At 42.0% G+C, this 17,264-nt stretch overlaps 1 protein-coding gene across 1 annotated transcript in view; it reads left to right on the plus strand.

Moving 5' to 3' along the window:
- Window positions 1–449: 449 nt before the first annotated feature.
- TINAG (tubulointerstitial nephritis antigen) overlaps window positions 450–17,264 on the plus strand; it is a 53,205-nt gene continuing 36,390 nt past the window's right edge. Inside the window, exons 1-4 of the mRNA XM_075497281.1 lie at window positions 450–819; window positions 5,201–5,264; window positions 6,299–6,388; window positions 8,000–8,114. Of these exons, the coding sequence (XP_075353396.1) occupies window positions 450–819; window positions 5,201–5,264; window positions 6,299–6,388; window positions 8,000–8,114 (639 nt within the window). The remainder of the gene's footprint in view (window positions 820–5,200; window positions 5,265–6,298; window positions 6,389–7,999; window positions 8,115–17,264) is intronic.

A 17,264-nucleotide genomic window follows, 5' to 3' on the forward strand; every position in this document is an offset into this window, starting at 1 on the left:
CATATGGAGAACATATTAGTTACAGGTAAATGAAGCTTGAAAGAAAGAGAGCTTCCTTTGACACCATGTACTCATTCCTCACATTGTTTTGATTTTAGAAGTTAAAGGTGTAGAACTAAAATATTGGACCATGTATATTCTGTATATTCTGAAACCTTTACTATAAACTTTCTCACTTGCAAAAGAATGCACCCAATGTTTCATAATGATGAATACATAGTTGTGGCTCTGTTTCCAGTATCACTGTATCTTGGGCAAATAAATCAGTTTACAACATGTCTGACTAATAATTAACACATACAGAGTCTTCCTAGAAAACTGTAGTCTGCAGCTTTCTGTTCAGATTTCTTTCTGAATACTAACTGAAGTTATTACATCTACAGTAAATGGACATTTACCGATAAAGTGAAGCTCAGAGAGCCTTAAAAAAGGCTGCTAGAGGCAGAAGAATGTGGCTCAAAAGTCAGATTTTGCTCTTATATTGCATTGCAAGTGAAGTTTGGATGGTAAAGCAGCTTGACTCTAGAAGAAATTTCCCCCGAGGACTTTACTCTGTTGAAGATGGAGGTTCTGCAAAGTGGAACAAGCTAAAAAGGAGTCTGTATCAGGGAAGGTCCTGCAGGATACGAGGCTGCTGCACAGGAAGAGATGATGACTGCAGCTTTAATATCATCTCCAAAGCAGCTATATGTTACTGTGACCAGTTCTGTGCCTCAGGTTCTCCTGGTCCTGTAGACTGTTGTGCTGACTACTGGGAAGTCTGTGACAACCCCGTTGAGCCCACCAGGTCAGACGAGCCTTGGCCACCTCCAACATCGGGTACGTATAGAGAAAATGTGCAGTTGGCGTTCACAATAAAAATATACTTGGAAGTAAAATTACTGATTAATCAGTATATATAGTGTATACATCCTAAAAATGTGATTAAGACATAGTGGGCAAAGACACTGAGTATGAAACTGGAGTAAGAATTATGCTTGCTGTTATTTTTTTGGCTGTAGGGACAGATTTTTAGCATTGGTTAGATTGTATTTCTGCTGGACAGAACCTCTGTTTTACCTGCAACTTCTCAGAGATAACCTCATTGCATCAAAATTAGTGTAATCTCATCAATTTCAATAGATTTTCACAGATTAAAGTAACATAAGATAAGAACAGCAACCTCTAAATTTTTTTTATGTACTAAAAAATCATCTGTACTAAAAAATCATGAAGAAAATTGAGGATTATCCTGAATGATACTGCTGTGAGGTATTCTGCAATGGTTTTGATCCTAGCTTTCCTGTAGGACACCATTTGTCCTGCAACAGCTCAGGTGCAGGAGTAGGTGAAGGGAAGTGGTTAGAACAAGGGTTTCTGGCATATTTTAGTTTCTTACTAGTTAGTTTGTACTGGAAGCTCCTCCAGGACTACTCTAAACTCAGTCTATTTTTTTTAGAACTAGAGACTGCAAAAACATGATCTACAAACACCTGGCCTTCCCTTGGTTCCTGCATGGGCCAAATCTCTGCTGTGAAAAAAAGTTTAGAATAGTGGATTTCAAGACTATGTAGCTTCTTACTATTGGTAGACCAAATCTGGCTGAAAATGTGGACTGTACCAAACTTTCAAAAGCCTAAAAGCAACAAAAATACCACCATAACTTTTTAAAATTAACCATTACTTTGCAATAATCCTGCTGCTTGCATTCCAGCACTCAGACCACAAGCTCTTCAGAAGGCTGTGCTCTTAAACGAGGCATGCAGCCAACTTCTGATAAGTGGGAGTGACAGGAATGCTGTAAAACAAATTTGATTTTCCAAAGTGTTTCTAATCATCTTAAAAGAATGTTCTATGATTTCTGTAAATAAAGATATCTGTTTTATATTTATTTGGTGCCGTGGTGTATATTATTTCCGACAGATCAGGGCGTTGTTGTCGTAAGCTCTACATAAACATTTAGCAGCGTTTCTGCTCCAGAACTGACAGGCTGCGTGTCTAGTCTGGCAAACTGTTTCATGGAAACAAATCACTACAAAACCTGCAGCAGCTTGCCATGTGGGCCCTGCCGTAGGTCTACCTCTAAAAGGTAAAAGTGTAACAGAAGGTTTAGATAAGGGAATAGGTGAGGGGTAATATTTTTACTGCCTCTCTTAATCCAGTTTTCTGCATGTGCGTTCACTGCTTTGTAACTCCTGGACTGTACATGCCTGCCAGAGGTGGCAAATATATTTACTCTATTCAAGCACCTTTATTTGTCCTATAGGTGAGCTTATATCTTTTTTTTTATATCTCATCTCAAAGCAAGATCCTGTTTTTCTGATCCTTAAAGTGCTTCACTGGTGGAAAATCTGCAGGATTTTTAATCTATTTATTGGAGATTTGTTATACAAGCAAATTAAAGGGTAAAAGGAGAATAACAAAGCAGCCAAAATGCAGCAGGAAAAAAAAGGAAAAAACTCTAAAGGAACTCTCTAGAACTGAAACATCTGAGGAACAGGGAAGAGAGAATGAAATTGGAAGGAAAAAATGAGGAAAAGGACAAGACTGAATGTCTGAAGATTAAGCAAACCATGAAGCATTTTTAGAAATGACATAAGTGTATTAGTTGACCATTAGTAACTGAGAGTACACTTCTACCTTTGGCCAAGAATTATTTAAGCACTAGAAGACCACATACACCAAACTACTTTTCACCTGGAAGATTTTGGTCTTTTGATTGCCTGTGGTTTTGCTCTCAGTGCTTCCTGAGTCATATTACTTTAAATAAACCAATAAACTGAAGTGCTTTACATGGGCTGGAATGAACAACAATAAAAATGGCCAGCACTTTATTTCTGGATCCTCATCTGTTCACTGACTCAGTGCACGGCAGCAGTAAGCTACACCGTGACTTCTTCCATGGGTGTGCATCACGCTGAGGGCCAGTCTTGATTTAACTATGTGGAACTGCTTTGATTTTGCCTTTATGGACCCAGCATTCAGTATGTTTCGATGGCTTTCCTATATAGTTTCAGAAGAAACTGTGCACATGCCTGCCTTAGATACCGAATAGAATTTCTGGATTTTTAAAATTATTATTATTTTAATTTTTGTTATTAGAAGAACTATTAGAGTTTCATTTATTGACTATATTTATTATTTATTTTATCTTTTTGTTTTAATTACTCTGATGGTACAAAAAGCCCTGTCAGAGTCAACACACTGGATCTCACCCTGGAGATGGTATAAAAGTGGCATCCAGAGAGTTTGCTAATTGCTTTTACACTATGCAGTCAGGATCTGGCCTACAAGTGAGTAAATCTGGAGACATTTCACTGACAGAAGTACTTACATCAATACTGGGGGCAAATGAAGTAAGAACTGTAAGGGTATAGGAATGCTGGACTGGGAGGGAAGTCCTCGTTTATCAAATACTTTTCCTTCCAGTCATGATTTTCACATCATATAATCCCATTCATAAAGTCATCAGGCTGCATCTTCAAATTAATTAATTTCCCACTTAATATATTAATATTCCAACCTAATGTATTCACGGCCAGACAATCTCACTGTGTTCTCATGCAAACAGTGTCTTTTAGTTCAGATATCTCCGCTCGCTGCCACTGATGCCTCAGGCAGCACTCCTGGCCCTCTAAGTCTTAATTTAGCTAGACTAAAGAAACTGTACCGTTTTAATCTTCAATTCCCTAAGCATACAATATTAGAAAGCTGCTTCTGTACTTGTCCAGGTTTGCATTTTTTCTCGGGCATGGGCAGCGAGGCCTGCCAGCCGGGCTCCAGTGAGGCTGCGTCCTGTCGCTCAGGCGCTGCATCAGTGCTTCCTTCCCTCAGTGTATCTGAAATATCTTGCCTGATGCCTCCTTCCCGCTGCTGTCTGGTGCTGACTTTGTGGCAGACCGTGACAAACTGTGACACTTAAGTAATTTGCTTCGGGTTTTCTCTGAAAAATGTCTCGGATTTTAGCAGAAGCTGAATTGGAGCAGACACTTTGGGCCTCAGACTGCTTAGGTGGGATATATCTCACCTACGTCTGCGCTAGCTAACGTAGACTGCTGTATGACTGACAGGGAAAGATAGGCACTTATAATTAATTCATCAGCTCTAGTCTGCTTCTGCACTTTGGTATGAAATTAGCTATGGCTTAGCAGTGCATATTTCTCTCCCGCCAATAAAGGAGGCCCAGGCAGCCGAGGCATACATGTGTTTGGGCAGACAAACTCCAGCCCTTGCCATGAGAGGGGGACAGCCTTCCTCACACTTGTGGTGGGAAAAAAGTGTGATATAATGCAAATGAAAATCGATACTACATTAATATGAAATACGGTTTAAGCTCATTGAAAATGGAGGAGAAAGGAGAACTTGGGGGTTCTGGCTCCAAACCCTTTGAGTGGGGGAAGGAACATGATCTCTGCCTCTAGGCTCACCAGTGGAGGAACCGTGAGGACAGGCTGGAAAACAAAGACCCAGGTGATAAATGTACAGTGTTTGTTATAGACTCCATCCAAAGCCCCTCGCAGCCATGCTGGGTCCGTCTGTTACTGAAGCTTTGACAATCAAGCGCACTGAAGAAAGAGTTTATGCGGAAGATCTTAAAACACACGCAAAGTCTTTTCTCAGTGAAGTGTTATCAAAGAAAAAAATTAAGAGGCATGTATTTGTTTGGAAAAATCGTCACTTAATTTAGGTTTTATACTGGATTTTGGAGAGTATATGAAACATACATTTGCCTTGAAACATAACTGATCTGTCTGTTTTTCAAAGAGGAATTAAACTGGCGAGGAAAAAGAATATATTACAATATTCTTGGAATAGTTATTAGTTTTTTAAATTCTGTAACTGGAAAAACTTATTTCTATTTTAATTGCCAATTAGAAAATTATTTTTATTAGAAATGTATTCTTTTTAAGTTTATTACAGGAAAATAACTTTATTTGAAGAATTATTTTTATTTACATGTAAGATAATAATTTTTCAGTGGGTGTTTTGAATCTGTTGCTGATTTTATTTACTAATAATAATAAAGTACCTGGTAAAAAATTAAAATACATCAGACTGCCTTCATTACTTGGAAGAAACTGAAAATGGATGTTGCCGACTTTCAACTAAATAATTTATGCATACTGCATTAACCAATTAATTCAATAGTAGCAAGAGTTTTGAGTTAATTCTCTTCAAAAATGTTTATTTTTTTTCACACTTGTGTATGTTATGTTGGCAGGTTGTTATAAAGACGGCCAATATTATGGAGAAGGAACAATAATTAAAGACAACTGCAATTCCTGGTAATGTTTCAGAGAACAGCAAATTGAATTTTATTTAGCATATGTCATGAAACAGGAATTAATGTAGTGAGCATCCTTAAATTCATATTAAACATGTAATCAAATCAAAATGGCTGGAAGAGTAGTGCTGTATTAAGCTATTGTAGAACTAGATTACAGCCAATTTAGAAGAATGGCAAGAGATCAATGGGCTTTCTAACTGAGATATGAAAATGAGAGTATTAAAATCTCCTCCTCACTGGCCTAATTCTGCTCCTGCTGTCAGTCTGCTGGCTCTGACCTGTGTCGAAATGGTTTCAGCCTTGATGTGGGCATTGACCTGAATGCACACAAACCAAATATCATTAAAGTTTAGGGGATTATTTTAGAGTGTCTTCCTCTGTTTCTTTGGCATGAGTGATGAGACCTTACGTTATTTCATAAGGGAAGAATATATATATGTATATTTATGTAGGAAATGGATGAACTGTTTGAACAACCCTTTCTCTGCCTTGGGACAGGACCAGACAGCGCAGGCAGGGGAGCTCTGCTGCCAACCCTGGCAGTCAGCTGCCTGAGCTGCCTCCCTGCTTTGCCTCTCCAAAAACCAGCCCTGCACCTCCAGCCCCAGGGCAGCCCGGGGGGCTCCAGCAGCACCCAAACAGGGGTGGGACCCCCACTGCCCTGACTTTAGCCCAGGGTCCTTGGAGCAAGGTGTCTATGGCCACATGGCTCCTTTCTGGGTTTCCAGAGTGAAACTTCCTCAAAACATCTCATTTATAGGACATTGCCTTTTTTCCCTGGTTTGATCTCACAAAGATGGAAGCAAAATTTTTCAAATATGACCTTTCCCACAAGCTGTAAACCTTCCCTCCTTGTTCCACTTAAGATTCATTAGGTAGTGAAGTAACAAGAAGTAGCATTGTGTTTTCATAAATACTATGTGACATGTCTATTGTCTATGCTTTTTTCCCTCCATCTGCCTTCTGTTGTTAAAGTGCATATTTTTCCTTTCACAATTCATTTTCTGCTCAGTGATATTCTTGCCCTTTCAGCAAATGCTTCCAAAGCCTCTGGAAGTGTTCAAAAGAAGTATGCCTTGTTCGCCAAGATTTAATTCGGCACATCAATTCTGGAGATTATGGGTGAGAATACTTTTATTTTAAGGTTTTGTCGTAAACCACTGTATTGCTCATTGTATGTATGTGCAAATTACAAGTTATGCAGTCCTCCCCACCCTTTCCTTCCCCAATTACATTACATCAATTTGACAGTAAATGTACATCTGTGAAACTTTCCTAAATCTCTGGCAGATTATACAGTTTTAAATGGAAAAATACTGAAAGTCTCACGCTGGTAAGAGTTGACATTGTAAATATCTATCTAAAATATTCTCCAAATTTAGTACAATTTTTTTTCTTACATAACGCTATTTAGACCATCTTCCCTTATTCTTCACTTTATTTATTACTTGCGATAGATATTTAAAGTCATTTTTTCTCCTCCTTCAAGAGCATTGTTCCACATAACAGGACTCTAGGTAGCATTGAAAGAGGAGACGATGGGCCACATGGGGACCAAGATATCAGATTTCTGGGGCTCGGTGTTTTTCTTGCTACCAGTTGTCATTCTCCCCAGATAGTGCAGAGGGATTAGGGACACCCGGAGTACCGGAGCTGTGCCTTGGCAGCCTGCTGGCCATTTACAGAGATACGGGGTTTGCCTCCCTAGGGCCTGAGGTGCTAAATTCACCAATTAAGCCTGCCCGGATTTCAAGCTGTGACTCAGTGCTGAAACATTTTGTACTTCATGGGAGACATTCAAACCAACTGAGTTAGGACAGACAATTAAGTTAGGCACCTGGAGCCCTTCACCTCTCTCTTGTCAGTGGTAAGCAGTAAAGTTTGCCACAGGGTGGTTAAGCCCACCTGAGGTCTGACTCAACTTCTGCAGGTGCTTGCACTGTTCACTGACTACAGGCAGACCAAGAGCAATGAGGCTTCTCATTTGGGCAGCATGAATCCCACCTCCTTGTTCCTCATACAGAAGCAAGAAAGAAACGGGTAAAGAGAATGCTCTCTCCTCTGGCTCAGGTCTTTTCCAGTAATAATAAATTTCAGTGTGTTCCAAATCTGTATGGCTGCAAGGTATTATTTTTTTTTTTTCTGTTGTGCATACAGTTTGCAGGGTTAATGCTACAATCTGAGTCTAGTCTACCTGAGAGTAAAGGGCCATGGGGAGCCCTTTCTCTCAACCTGGCTATTGGTGTAAAACTCAGGCAGAAGGTGTCAGCTGGACTTTCTGCTGGGTTCAACAGTGTCTCACTGCTGGTGCACCAGAGCTTGAAGGCAATGTAACTCACCACGTGAAGCTGTTAGTTCTCTGTGGGCATCTGGTCTGAAGCATAATTTGAGTATAACTTCAAGACAACAGTAATTGTTATGACTGAGCATCTTGTTTTCCAGTACTTCTCTGAAGCATTGCATGCTCATCTCCTGCAGACTGACATGACGCTGACCTCAAATCACCACTTTTCATATACTGCTATGTTGGTCCATCCTACACTCATGTGCAGTGGAAGAGCCCGTACTAAATATTTTCTCATGCATACCAAATATAAGGTTTTGAAATATAATTTGAAAGATTTATTTCTGGATGTTATTGTTAGCGATGCTCTTACAAAGGAGCAAGGTATTAATGCCAGTGGTATCTCTAACCTGGGTTTTGTTTGTTTTTTTTTTCTCTCTGTGAGGAAGATGGAAAGCTGACAACTACAGTCAGTTCTGGGGAATGACAGTGGAAGAAGGTTTGAAAAAGCGCCTGGGCACCTTCCCTCCATCTCATTCCTTGCTGAATATGAGAGAAGCTCCAGTAAGTGTCATGTACAATTGTTAAATTTTTTAATAACTTTATCACATAGAAAAATAAATGCGGACAATTATAAGATTATGATTCAGGGATTTAACACTAAATGCTTCCGTGTTGAATATCAAGCTCCCAGAATAGTTCTCCAAGCCATAGAGGGTGTGGTCCTATTGACAGAAATCAAACAAGGAGGAGCAAAAGCAAATGCTAACCATTGGGAAACTGTGCACCAATATTAACTTATCATTGTAGATCACTGGTGTTTGAAATCTTTGCTTCTTTAGGATGGTTCCATACTATACTCTCCATTTACTAATCATTGCACACATAGCTGTAACCATAAAAAAATAAATCTGGGCATAGTTCATTGAGGCTAACAGCTGAGACTAAACAGCAATCTTTGAAAGAAGCTCTGAAAGCCTACAGGATAAAGCAATGTAAAGTTGCAGTAGGAGGCTGGGCTTTTGGCCAAATGGAAGGAAAAATGATGGGAAGCATGGGAAAATGAGGTGATTGTCTACTACCAGCTTTCTAAACCTCTTGGCCATGGCCATTTTCATGGCAGCTAAATTAAATTTCCTATCATATGTTTATGCTCAAACTGGTTCTGCAGCAAAGCAAGTATACTTTGAGTTATGTAGGTAAGTTAAGCAATTAAAGAAGAAATGCATAGTTATTGAATCCAGAGTAGATTTTCCAATGCTTTGGATCAGTTACTTAGCTTCTTTCTTAGAAGACCCACAATTATGGAAATCATAGACCGAAAAAAACCCCAAACCTACCTCACCATAGTGAAATTAGAAAAATTGCAAGAATAAGTAGATAGATCCAAGGTTTGAAAATGACATTAAATATTACAGATTTTTGCCTTTGGCTTCTATATAGTTCAGGCAAGTCATGCCATTTGATTATCTATTTGAAGTCAGTTGTTGATGCTTGTTGCATACGTGCATGGCAGAAGGGTTTCCACATCATGGAAGGCCTTGTGGAGACAGCAGTGCAGAGCTATCACCTGACAGGGAATTTGGGAAAGAGGCGGAGGACCATGTGACTCTGCAACAATTTTAACAATCCTAATACTTTTGCTTTATGTAGACTGGTTCTTTGTCCCACACAAAGTCAACTCCCTGTACCAGCATGGCGAGGCATTGGGTGGTGGCGCAGATTGGCCAGCTTGCTCAATTACACTATGGAGGGTTGTCAGAGCAATAAGTTGACAGAAATTAAGCTTTGGAGTTTTGCCTTGTATGATTTGCTAGAGTACTCTTTACAGCCAAAGAAGGATCCATTTCAGTTGAAGATGGCAATTCAAAATAAGACAATGACATAAAAGAGTTTAGTGCAATATTTAGTAGGTACCTGCCACAAATTACCAGTGAACTGCACTGAGGCTCAAGAGAGCTGGGGTTGATTTGTTGTTGGCTTTTTCCTTGAGGACTACAGTATGATGCTTATATAGCAGAAGAAAAAGTGGATACCATGTACCTAGCTCAGAGATTGACATCTGCATTACTGGATATCTAGTTAGGTGAGACAAATCCCATCTGGGAAAACAAGAAAGGGGAGGTCATGATTTAGCCCCAGTTGGCAATCAAGAACCACGCAGCCGCTTGCTCACCCTCCCCCCCAGTGGAATGGGGGAGAGAATCAGAAGGGCAAAAGTAAGAAAACTTGTGCATTGAGATAAGAACAGTTTAATAATTGTAAAATATTATTAATAATAATAATAATGATGATGAAATGAAAAGGAAAACAGCAAGACAGAGAGAGAGAGAGAGGAACAAAACCCAGGCAAAAAACAATTTATGCAACTGCTCACCACCCACCAACCAACATCTAGCCAGTCCCCGAGCAGTGATGGCTGCCCCCCAGCCAACTTCCCCAGTTTATAGACTGAGCTTGATGTCATATGGTATGGACTAGCCCTTTGGCCAGTTTGGATCAGATGTCTTGGCTGTGCCCCCTCCCAGCTTCTTGTGCACCTGGCAGAGCATGGCAAGCTGAAAAGTCCTTGATTTAGTATAAGCACTACTTAGCAACAACTAAAAGATCAGTGTGTTATCAACATTATTCTCATCCTAAATCCAAAACACAGCACTATACCAGCTACTGGGAAGAAAATTAACTCTATCCCAGCAGAAACCAGGACAGTATCCACCCCTCATTCTATAGCATCTACATCATGCCCAGGTCCTACCCTTTCCAATACATTCCAATTAATCACCACCACTTTCCCTGTCTTTTGATATATACACACAGATACCATTCCCTTAGTCTATGGGCCATCCCTCTAAAATGTCCATTGAGTTCACTTAGTCCATGACTTTGGGCTCCATCTGTCATAACAGTCCTTCAGGGCAGGGGAGATGGTGTGCGGTGTTGGATTGTTGCATGCTGAAGCCAGTTCTGGTTCCATCACTGCTGCACTTTGGTCGGTTTCATCAAAGTTAATTCTTCATTAGTCTGGGTGATTCTTACTGTAATATCATTGATACAGCATATAGCAACCATGAAAGTGATGACATATAGTATTATATAGCAATTAACATTATACTATTCAGTTCATTGGCTATTTTCACCCAAAATCAAATCCCGTTGAGGTACACGTCGGACTTCCCCATCCTTTCGCATCACTCACCAAGTGCACCCATGTCCTTGAGCAAAAGCAATCCCACGAATGGGTTTGCCTTTGTCTGAGGCAGGAGTAACCCAGACTGTCTTCCCCAGCATATTTTTATGTGCACTACAGGGACTTTCTCCCACTCCACAGTATGTAAAAGTTTTGATTGGACTGGGCCAGCTTGATTGGCAGATCCCCTAGAGTTGACTAACCAGGTGGCCTTTGCTAAATGTGTATCCCAATGTTTAAATGTCCCAGCACCCATTGCTCGCAGTGTAGTCTTTCACAGTCCATTGTATCGTTCGATTTTCCCAGGGGCTGGTGCATGATAGGGGATGTGATATACCCACTCAATGCCATGCTCTTTGGCCCAGGTGTCTATCAGGTTGTTTTGGACATGAGTCCCCTTGTCTGACTCAATTCTTTCTGGGGTGCCATGTTGTCATAGGACTTGCTTTTCAAGGCCCAGGATAGGCCTGGTTGCCGACTGGGGCTAAACCACGACAGTCCTTTCTGGCGCCCAAAGTGGGGCATGAAGGGTTTGAGATAATAACATCTTAACCAGAGCTTGTTAAGGAATTTATATCTGTTAACAGTTGCAGGTCACAGTATTGATTCATCTGTTCATGATATTGGTTTAGATATTGGTTTATTTGATCTGCACCATGCTCATTTTTTTGCTGTACATGTTAAAGATCAGTTTTGGTTTTTGCAGTTTGCTGTGCTCTGTAGTGATTAGTGATGTTTTGCCTGGGAGATTTGTTATTAAAACACTGTCCTTGAGCTTAATCTGGTATTTGGGCTTTGTACTGAAGCCATTACTGTACAGCAGGTACCACCTCGTGGAGACAACTAGCAATTATACTTCCTCTGAGAGGTATTTTATGGAGGAAATACAGAACGGCACCTTTGCTAACGGAGCACCTGGCTGCTCCGATGCTGGGATAACTGGGCCAGTAGCCTGGAATTAGAGGGTAAGGAAACCAAACAGCTGGGATCCCTTTCTAGGGAAAGGGGCATTGACAAAGACATTGGAAAAGGGGCACAGGCCCTCAGCCTCTGGAGGCAACTACTGTCAGCTATGAAGGAAAGGTATCCCTTCAAGGAAGATGTTATATATCGCCCTGGGAAATGGACCACCATGGAGAGAGGTATCCAGTACCTGAGGGAATTAGCCATGCTGGAGGTGATTTATGGTGACCTGGACAATGAGCAGTTGTCCAAAGATCCAGATAAAGTCCGGTGCACACGACCCATGTGGTGGAAGTTGGTATGGAGCACACCAGCATCATATGCCAACTCATTGGCAGTAATGACCTGGAAAAATGAAGAGCAACCAATGGTGGATGAAGCAGCTGGCCAGCTCCGGGAATATAAAGAAAGTATCTTTTCTTCCCTCGTCTCAGCTGTGGAGAAACCGTCCCGGGAGTTCCAGCAACTCAAAGAGGATAGGTCCTATTCTCCACTTGTATGGACCAGTATCTCAGCTATTAGGAGTCAGCATTCTTCTGGGCACCCTGTGGTTTTACCTGCGTGACCACGGAGAGGACATGAGGATGTGGGATGGAAAACCCACCTCGACCCTAGACGCATGGGTATGTGAGTTGCAAGGAATAACAATTAGAAAAGGATGTTCTTCCAGGAAAATTGCTGCTCCAGTTTCCAGTGGGCAGTTCCCCAGGCAGAGTAGAAGGGCTGATCTTACTCCTGATTTTAATGAATGAACTTCTGATTCATATTTTCAAGAAGTGGGTAGTGAATACTATGACCAGAACTAGAGGGGCCCTGCCTCCAGCCAGCTGGAGGAAAGGGACAACTGGGTTTACTGGACTGTGTGGATTCGATGGCCTGGCACATCAGACCCACAGGACTATAAGGCTCTAGTAGACACTGGTGCACAGTGTACCCTAATGCCATCAAGCTATACAGGGGCAGAACCCATCTGTATTTCTGGAGTGACAGGGGGATCCCAACAGCTAACTGTACTGGAGGCCAAAGTAAGCCTAACCGGGAAGGAGTGGCAAAAGCACCCCATTGTGACTGGCCCAGAAGCTCCCTGCATCCTTGGCATAGACTACCTCAGGAGAGGGTATTTCAAGGACCCAAAAGGGTACCGGTGGGCTTTTGGTATAGCTGCCTTGGAGACAGAGGAAATTAAACAGCTGACTACCTTGCCTGGTCTCTCAGAGGACCCTTCTGTTGTGGGGTTGCTGAGGGTCAAAGAACAGGTGCCAATTGCTACCACAATGGTGCACCAGCAGCAATATCGCACCAACCGGGACTCTCTGACTCCCATCCATAAGCTAATTCATCAACTGGAGAGCCAAGGAGTGATCAGCAAGACTCACTCACCCTTTAACAGTCCCATACGGCCAGTGCAAAAGTCTAACAGAGAGTGGAGACTAACAGTAGACTATTGTGGCCTGAACAAAGTCACGTCACCACTGAGTGCTGCTGTGCTGGACATGATGCTAGAACTTCAATACGAACTGGAGTCAAAGGCAGCCAAGTGGTATGCCACAACTGATATCACTAATGCATTTTTCTCAATCCCTTTGGCAGCAGAGTGCAGGCCACAGTTTGCTTTCACTTGGAGGGGTGTTCAGTACACTCTGAATCGACTGCCCCAGGGGTGGAAACACAGCCCCACCATTTGCCATGGACTGATCCAGATGGCACTGGAACAGGGTGAGGCTCTGGAACACCTGAAATACATTGATGACATCATTGTGTGGGGCAACACAGCAGAAGAAGTTTTTGAGAAAGGGAAGATAATAGTCCAAATCCTCCTGAAAGCCGGTTTTGCCATAAAAAAAAGTAAGATCAAGGGACCTGCACAGGACATCCAGTTTTTAGGAAAAAAATAGCAAGATGGATGTCATCAGATCCCAATGGATGTGATCAATAAAATAACAACCATGTCTTCACCAATGAGCAAAAGGGAAACCCAAGCTTCCTTACGCGTTGTGGGATTTTGGAGAATGCATATTCCAAATTACAGTCTGATCGTAAGCCCTCTCTATCAAGTGACCCGGAAGAAGAATGATTTCAAATGGGACCCTGAGCAACAACAAGCCTTTGAACAAACTAAAGGGGAGATGGTTCATGCAGTAGCCCTTGGGCCAGTCCGGGCATGGCAAGATGTAAAAAATGTGCTCTACACTGCAGCCGGGGAGAATGGCCCTACCTGGAGCCTCTGGCAGAAAGCACCAGGGGAGACTCGAGGTCGACCCTTAGGGTTTTGGAGTCGGGGATACAGAGGATCCGAGGCTCGCTATATTCCAACTGAGAAAGAGACATTGGCAGCATATGAAGGGGTTTGAGCTGCTTTGGAAGTGTTCGGTACTGAAGCACAGCTCCTCCTGGCACCCCGACTGCTGGTGCTGGGCTGGATGTTCAAAGGGAGGGTCCCCCCTACACATCATGCAACTGATGCTACGTGGAGTAAGTGGGTCGCACTGATCACACAACGAGCTCAGATAGGAAACCCCAGTCGCCCAGGGATCTTGGAAGTGGTCATAGACTGGCCAGAAGGCAAAGATTTCAGAATATCTCCAGAGGAGGAGGTGACACGTGCTGAGGAGGCCCCACTATATAATAAACTATCAGAAAATGAGAAGCAATATGCCCTGTTCACTGATGGGTCTTGTCATGTTGTAGGAAAGCATCAGAGATGGAAAGCTGCTGTATGGAGTCCTATATGACAAGCCACAGAAACTGCTGAAGGAGAAGGTGAATTGACCCAATTTGCAGAAGTAATGGCCATCCAGTTGGCTTTAGACATTGCTGAATGAGAAAAGTGGCCAGTGCTTTATCTCTATACTGGCTCATGGATGGTGGCAAATGCCCTGTGGGGGTGGTTACAGCAATGGAAGCAGAGCAACTGGCAGTGCAGAGGCAAACCCATCTGGGCTGCAGCATTGCAGCAACATATCGCTGCCTGGGTAGAGAAACTGTTTGTAAAAGTCCGTCACGTAGATGCTCACGTACCCAAGAGTCCGGCCACTGAAGGACACCAAAACAACCAGCAGGTGGATCAGGCTGCTAAGATTGAAGTGGCCCAGGTGGATCTGGACTGGCAACATAAGGGTGAATTATTTATAGCTTGGTGGGCCCATGACACCTCAGGCCATCAGGGAAGAGATGCAACATATAGGTGAGCTTGTGATCGAGGGGTGGACTTGACCACAGACACTACTGCACAGGTTATCGATGAATGTGAAACACACGCTGCAATCAAACAAGACAAGTGATTAAAGCCTCTAGTATGGAGGACAATGGCTGAAATATAAATATGGGGAGGTTGGCAGATTGATTACATCACACTCCCACAAACTTGCCAAGGCAAGCGCCATGTGCTTACAATGGTGGAAGCAACACTGGATGCCTGGAAACATACCCTGTGCCCCATGCCACCAGCCAGGCACCATGCAGCCGCTCGCTCACCCTCTCCCCCACAGTGGGATGGGGGAGAGAATTGGAAGAGCAAAAGTAAGAAAACTTGTGGGTTGAGATAAGAATAGTTTAATAATTGGATAATAATAATAATAATAATAATAAATTATTGTAATGAAAAGGAAAACAGAGAGAGAGAGAGAGCGAGAAACAAAACCCAGGCAAAAAATAAATTATGCAACCGCTCACCACCTGCTGACTGGAGTCCAGCCAGTCCCCAAGCAGCGATCGCTGCCCCCCGGCCAACTCCCCCCAGTTTATATACTGAGCATGATGTCATGTGGTATGGAATAGCCCTTTGGCCAGTTTGGATCAGCTATCTTGGCTGTGCCCCCTCCCAGCTTCTTGTGCACCTGGCAGAGCATGGGAAGCTGAAAAGTCCTTGATGAGTGTAAGCACTACTTTGCAACAACTAAAACATCAGTGTGTTATCAACATTATTGTCATCCTAAATCCAGAACACAGCACTATATCAGCTACTAGAAAGAAAATTAACTCTGTCCCGGCTGAAACCAGGACAGAAGGTTACAAGAAATTCTTTACGAAGTTTCCTCTTTTCCATTCAGTTTGGGGTAGCTGGTCACTCAGTGGTCCTGCATTATGTCCAGCCTATTGAATCATTGGCATTAAACTTCCTGTGGCTGCTTTGACTGCTACGCTACTTATGGCCTTTGTTCCACTGATACATTTCTCAGACATATTTTCTCTATCCGCTGTCTTTTTACAAAATCTGTGAGCCACAACCCAACTACCTTTGGCCCTGCCAGACACCCGAGGAGCTTCAATGCATTCTTCTCCAGAAATCCAGCTTTGCATATTCATGCATTTAGTCCTCAGGAAGTCCTATGTGTTGTTGGAAGCACAAGATTTGCACAAGATTCCAAGAAACCTTTCTATCTACTTACAAAAGCTAAAAATATAAAATAAGAATATCTGTATGACTTTCTCAGCTTCTGGAGAATTCTTTGAGCTTGCAGAAAATTGCTCTGAATTGTACATGAGCCCGTCTCCTACCTACGGCTTCTCTTCAGAATTATTAGAACTTTCTTGCTCTTACCCCAGTGGTTTCTGTCTTAGCTAGTCTTGATGTAAAAATACTTTTCTCTGAATCTTCCTGTGAAGCTCCAAATCTCCCTGATTCCATCCCCTTCTATAGTTTTCCAGAAGAACATAATCTCTTCAGTGTCCTTGTTCTGCCTCGGGAAATTTCCTATCTGTCACATTTTAATACTTGCAAAAACATACAAAAAAAAAAAGGTTTTCTTCATTCATAGCCAGCTCCATATCTATCATCACTGCACAATCCAGCAATTTCATAGCATGGATTGGGCTCACCAGGGGTACATCAGCATATTCTTCTAACTGGCAAACCAACAGTAGCCATGGAGTTAATTTTCAGGCACTTTTAAAGGTAAGTTTCTTACCAGAATTTCAGAGACACTTGCTCCTGTTTCGCCTTCCATGAATAATTTTCTGTCACTGATATTTTGTGAAGCATACTAACACATTTACAAAGTCCTAAGTGATAAAAAACAAGTGAGTTTTCATGACAGTGTTTCCATTAAGCTTCACCTGTAACTAGGTGACAGCTCAGATGAGAGTAAAAAGATATGAATGACGAAATTCAGAAATAATGACTTTTTAATATTTTTTAGAGACATTCTCCAAACTTTAATGGCTTGACCTTTAAGTGACTTTGTTGAGTACTAATTCACCTGCAGGCCAAGGTACTAGTTACTTACTGTGCATAAACGGGCACTAATTAAATATTCATGCATTCTCTGGGATTATTACTGCCTTTCCCATTTTGCAAGTGAGAAAACTGAAAGTCATTTGCCCAAAGTCATGTATTTAGTTGATAAAAATGCTACAATTAGTGTGCAGGAGATTTTGGCTCTGTCTTGTGCTGACCTTATTAAAACCTGGTAGCTTTGTTAATGTAGAAAGAAAACCATAGCTACCCATTCATTAAATACAACTTTTTTTTTTACTTTAAATAAAACCCATTTCTTCAGCATGGTACTGGTCTACTATTTAGGGAATGAATGACAGTTTCTGGTACCTAAGGGCCAGCTGTTCTG

Source organism: Mycteria americana, chromosome 3 (assembly GCF_035582795.1).
Source record: "Mycteria americana isolate JAX WOST 10 ecotype Jacksonville Zoo and Gardens chromosome 3, USCA_MyAme_1.0, whole genome shotgun sequence".
Classification (NCBI taxonomy): Eukaryota; Metazoa; Chordata; class Aves; order Ciconiiformes; family Ciconiidae; genus Mycteria; species Mycteria americana.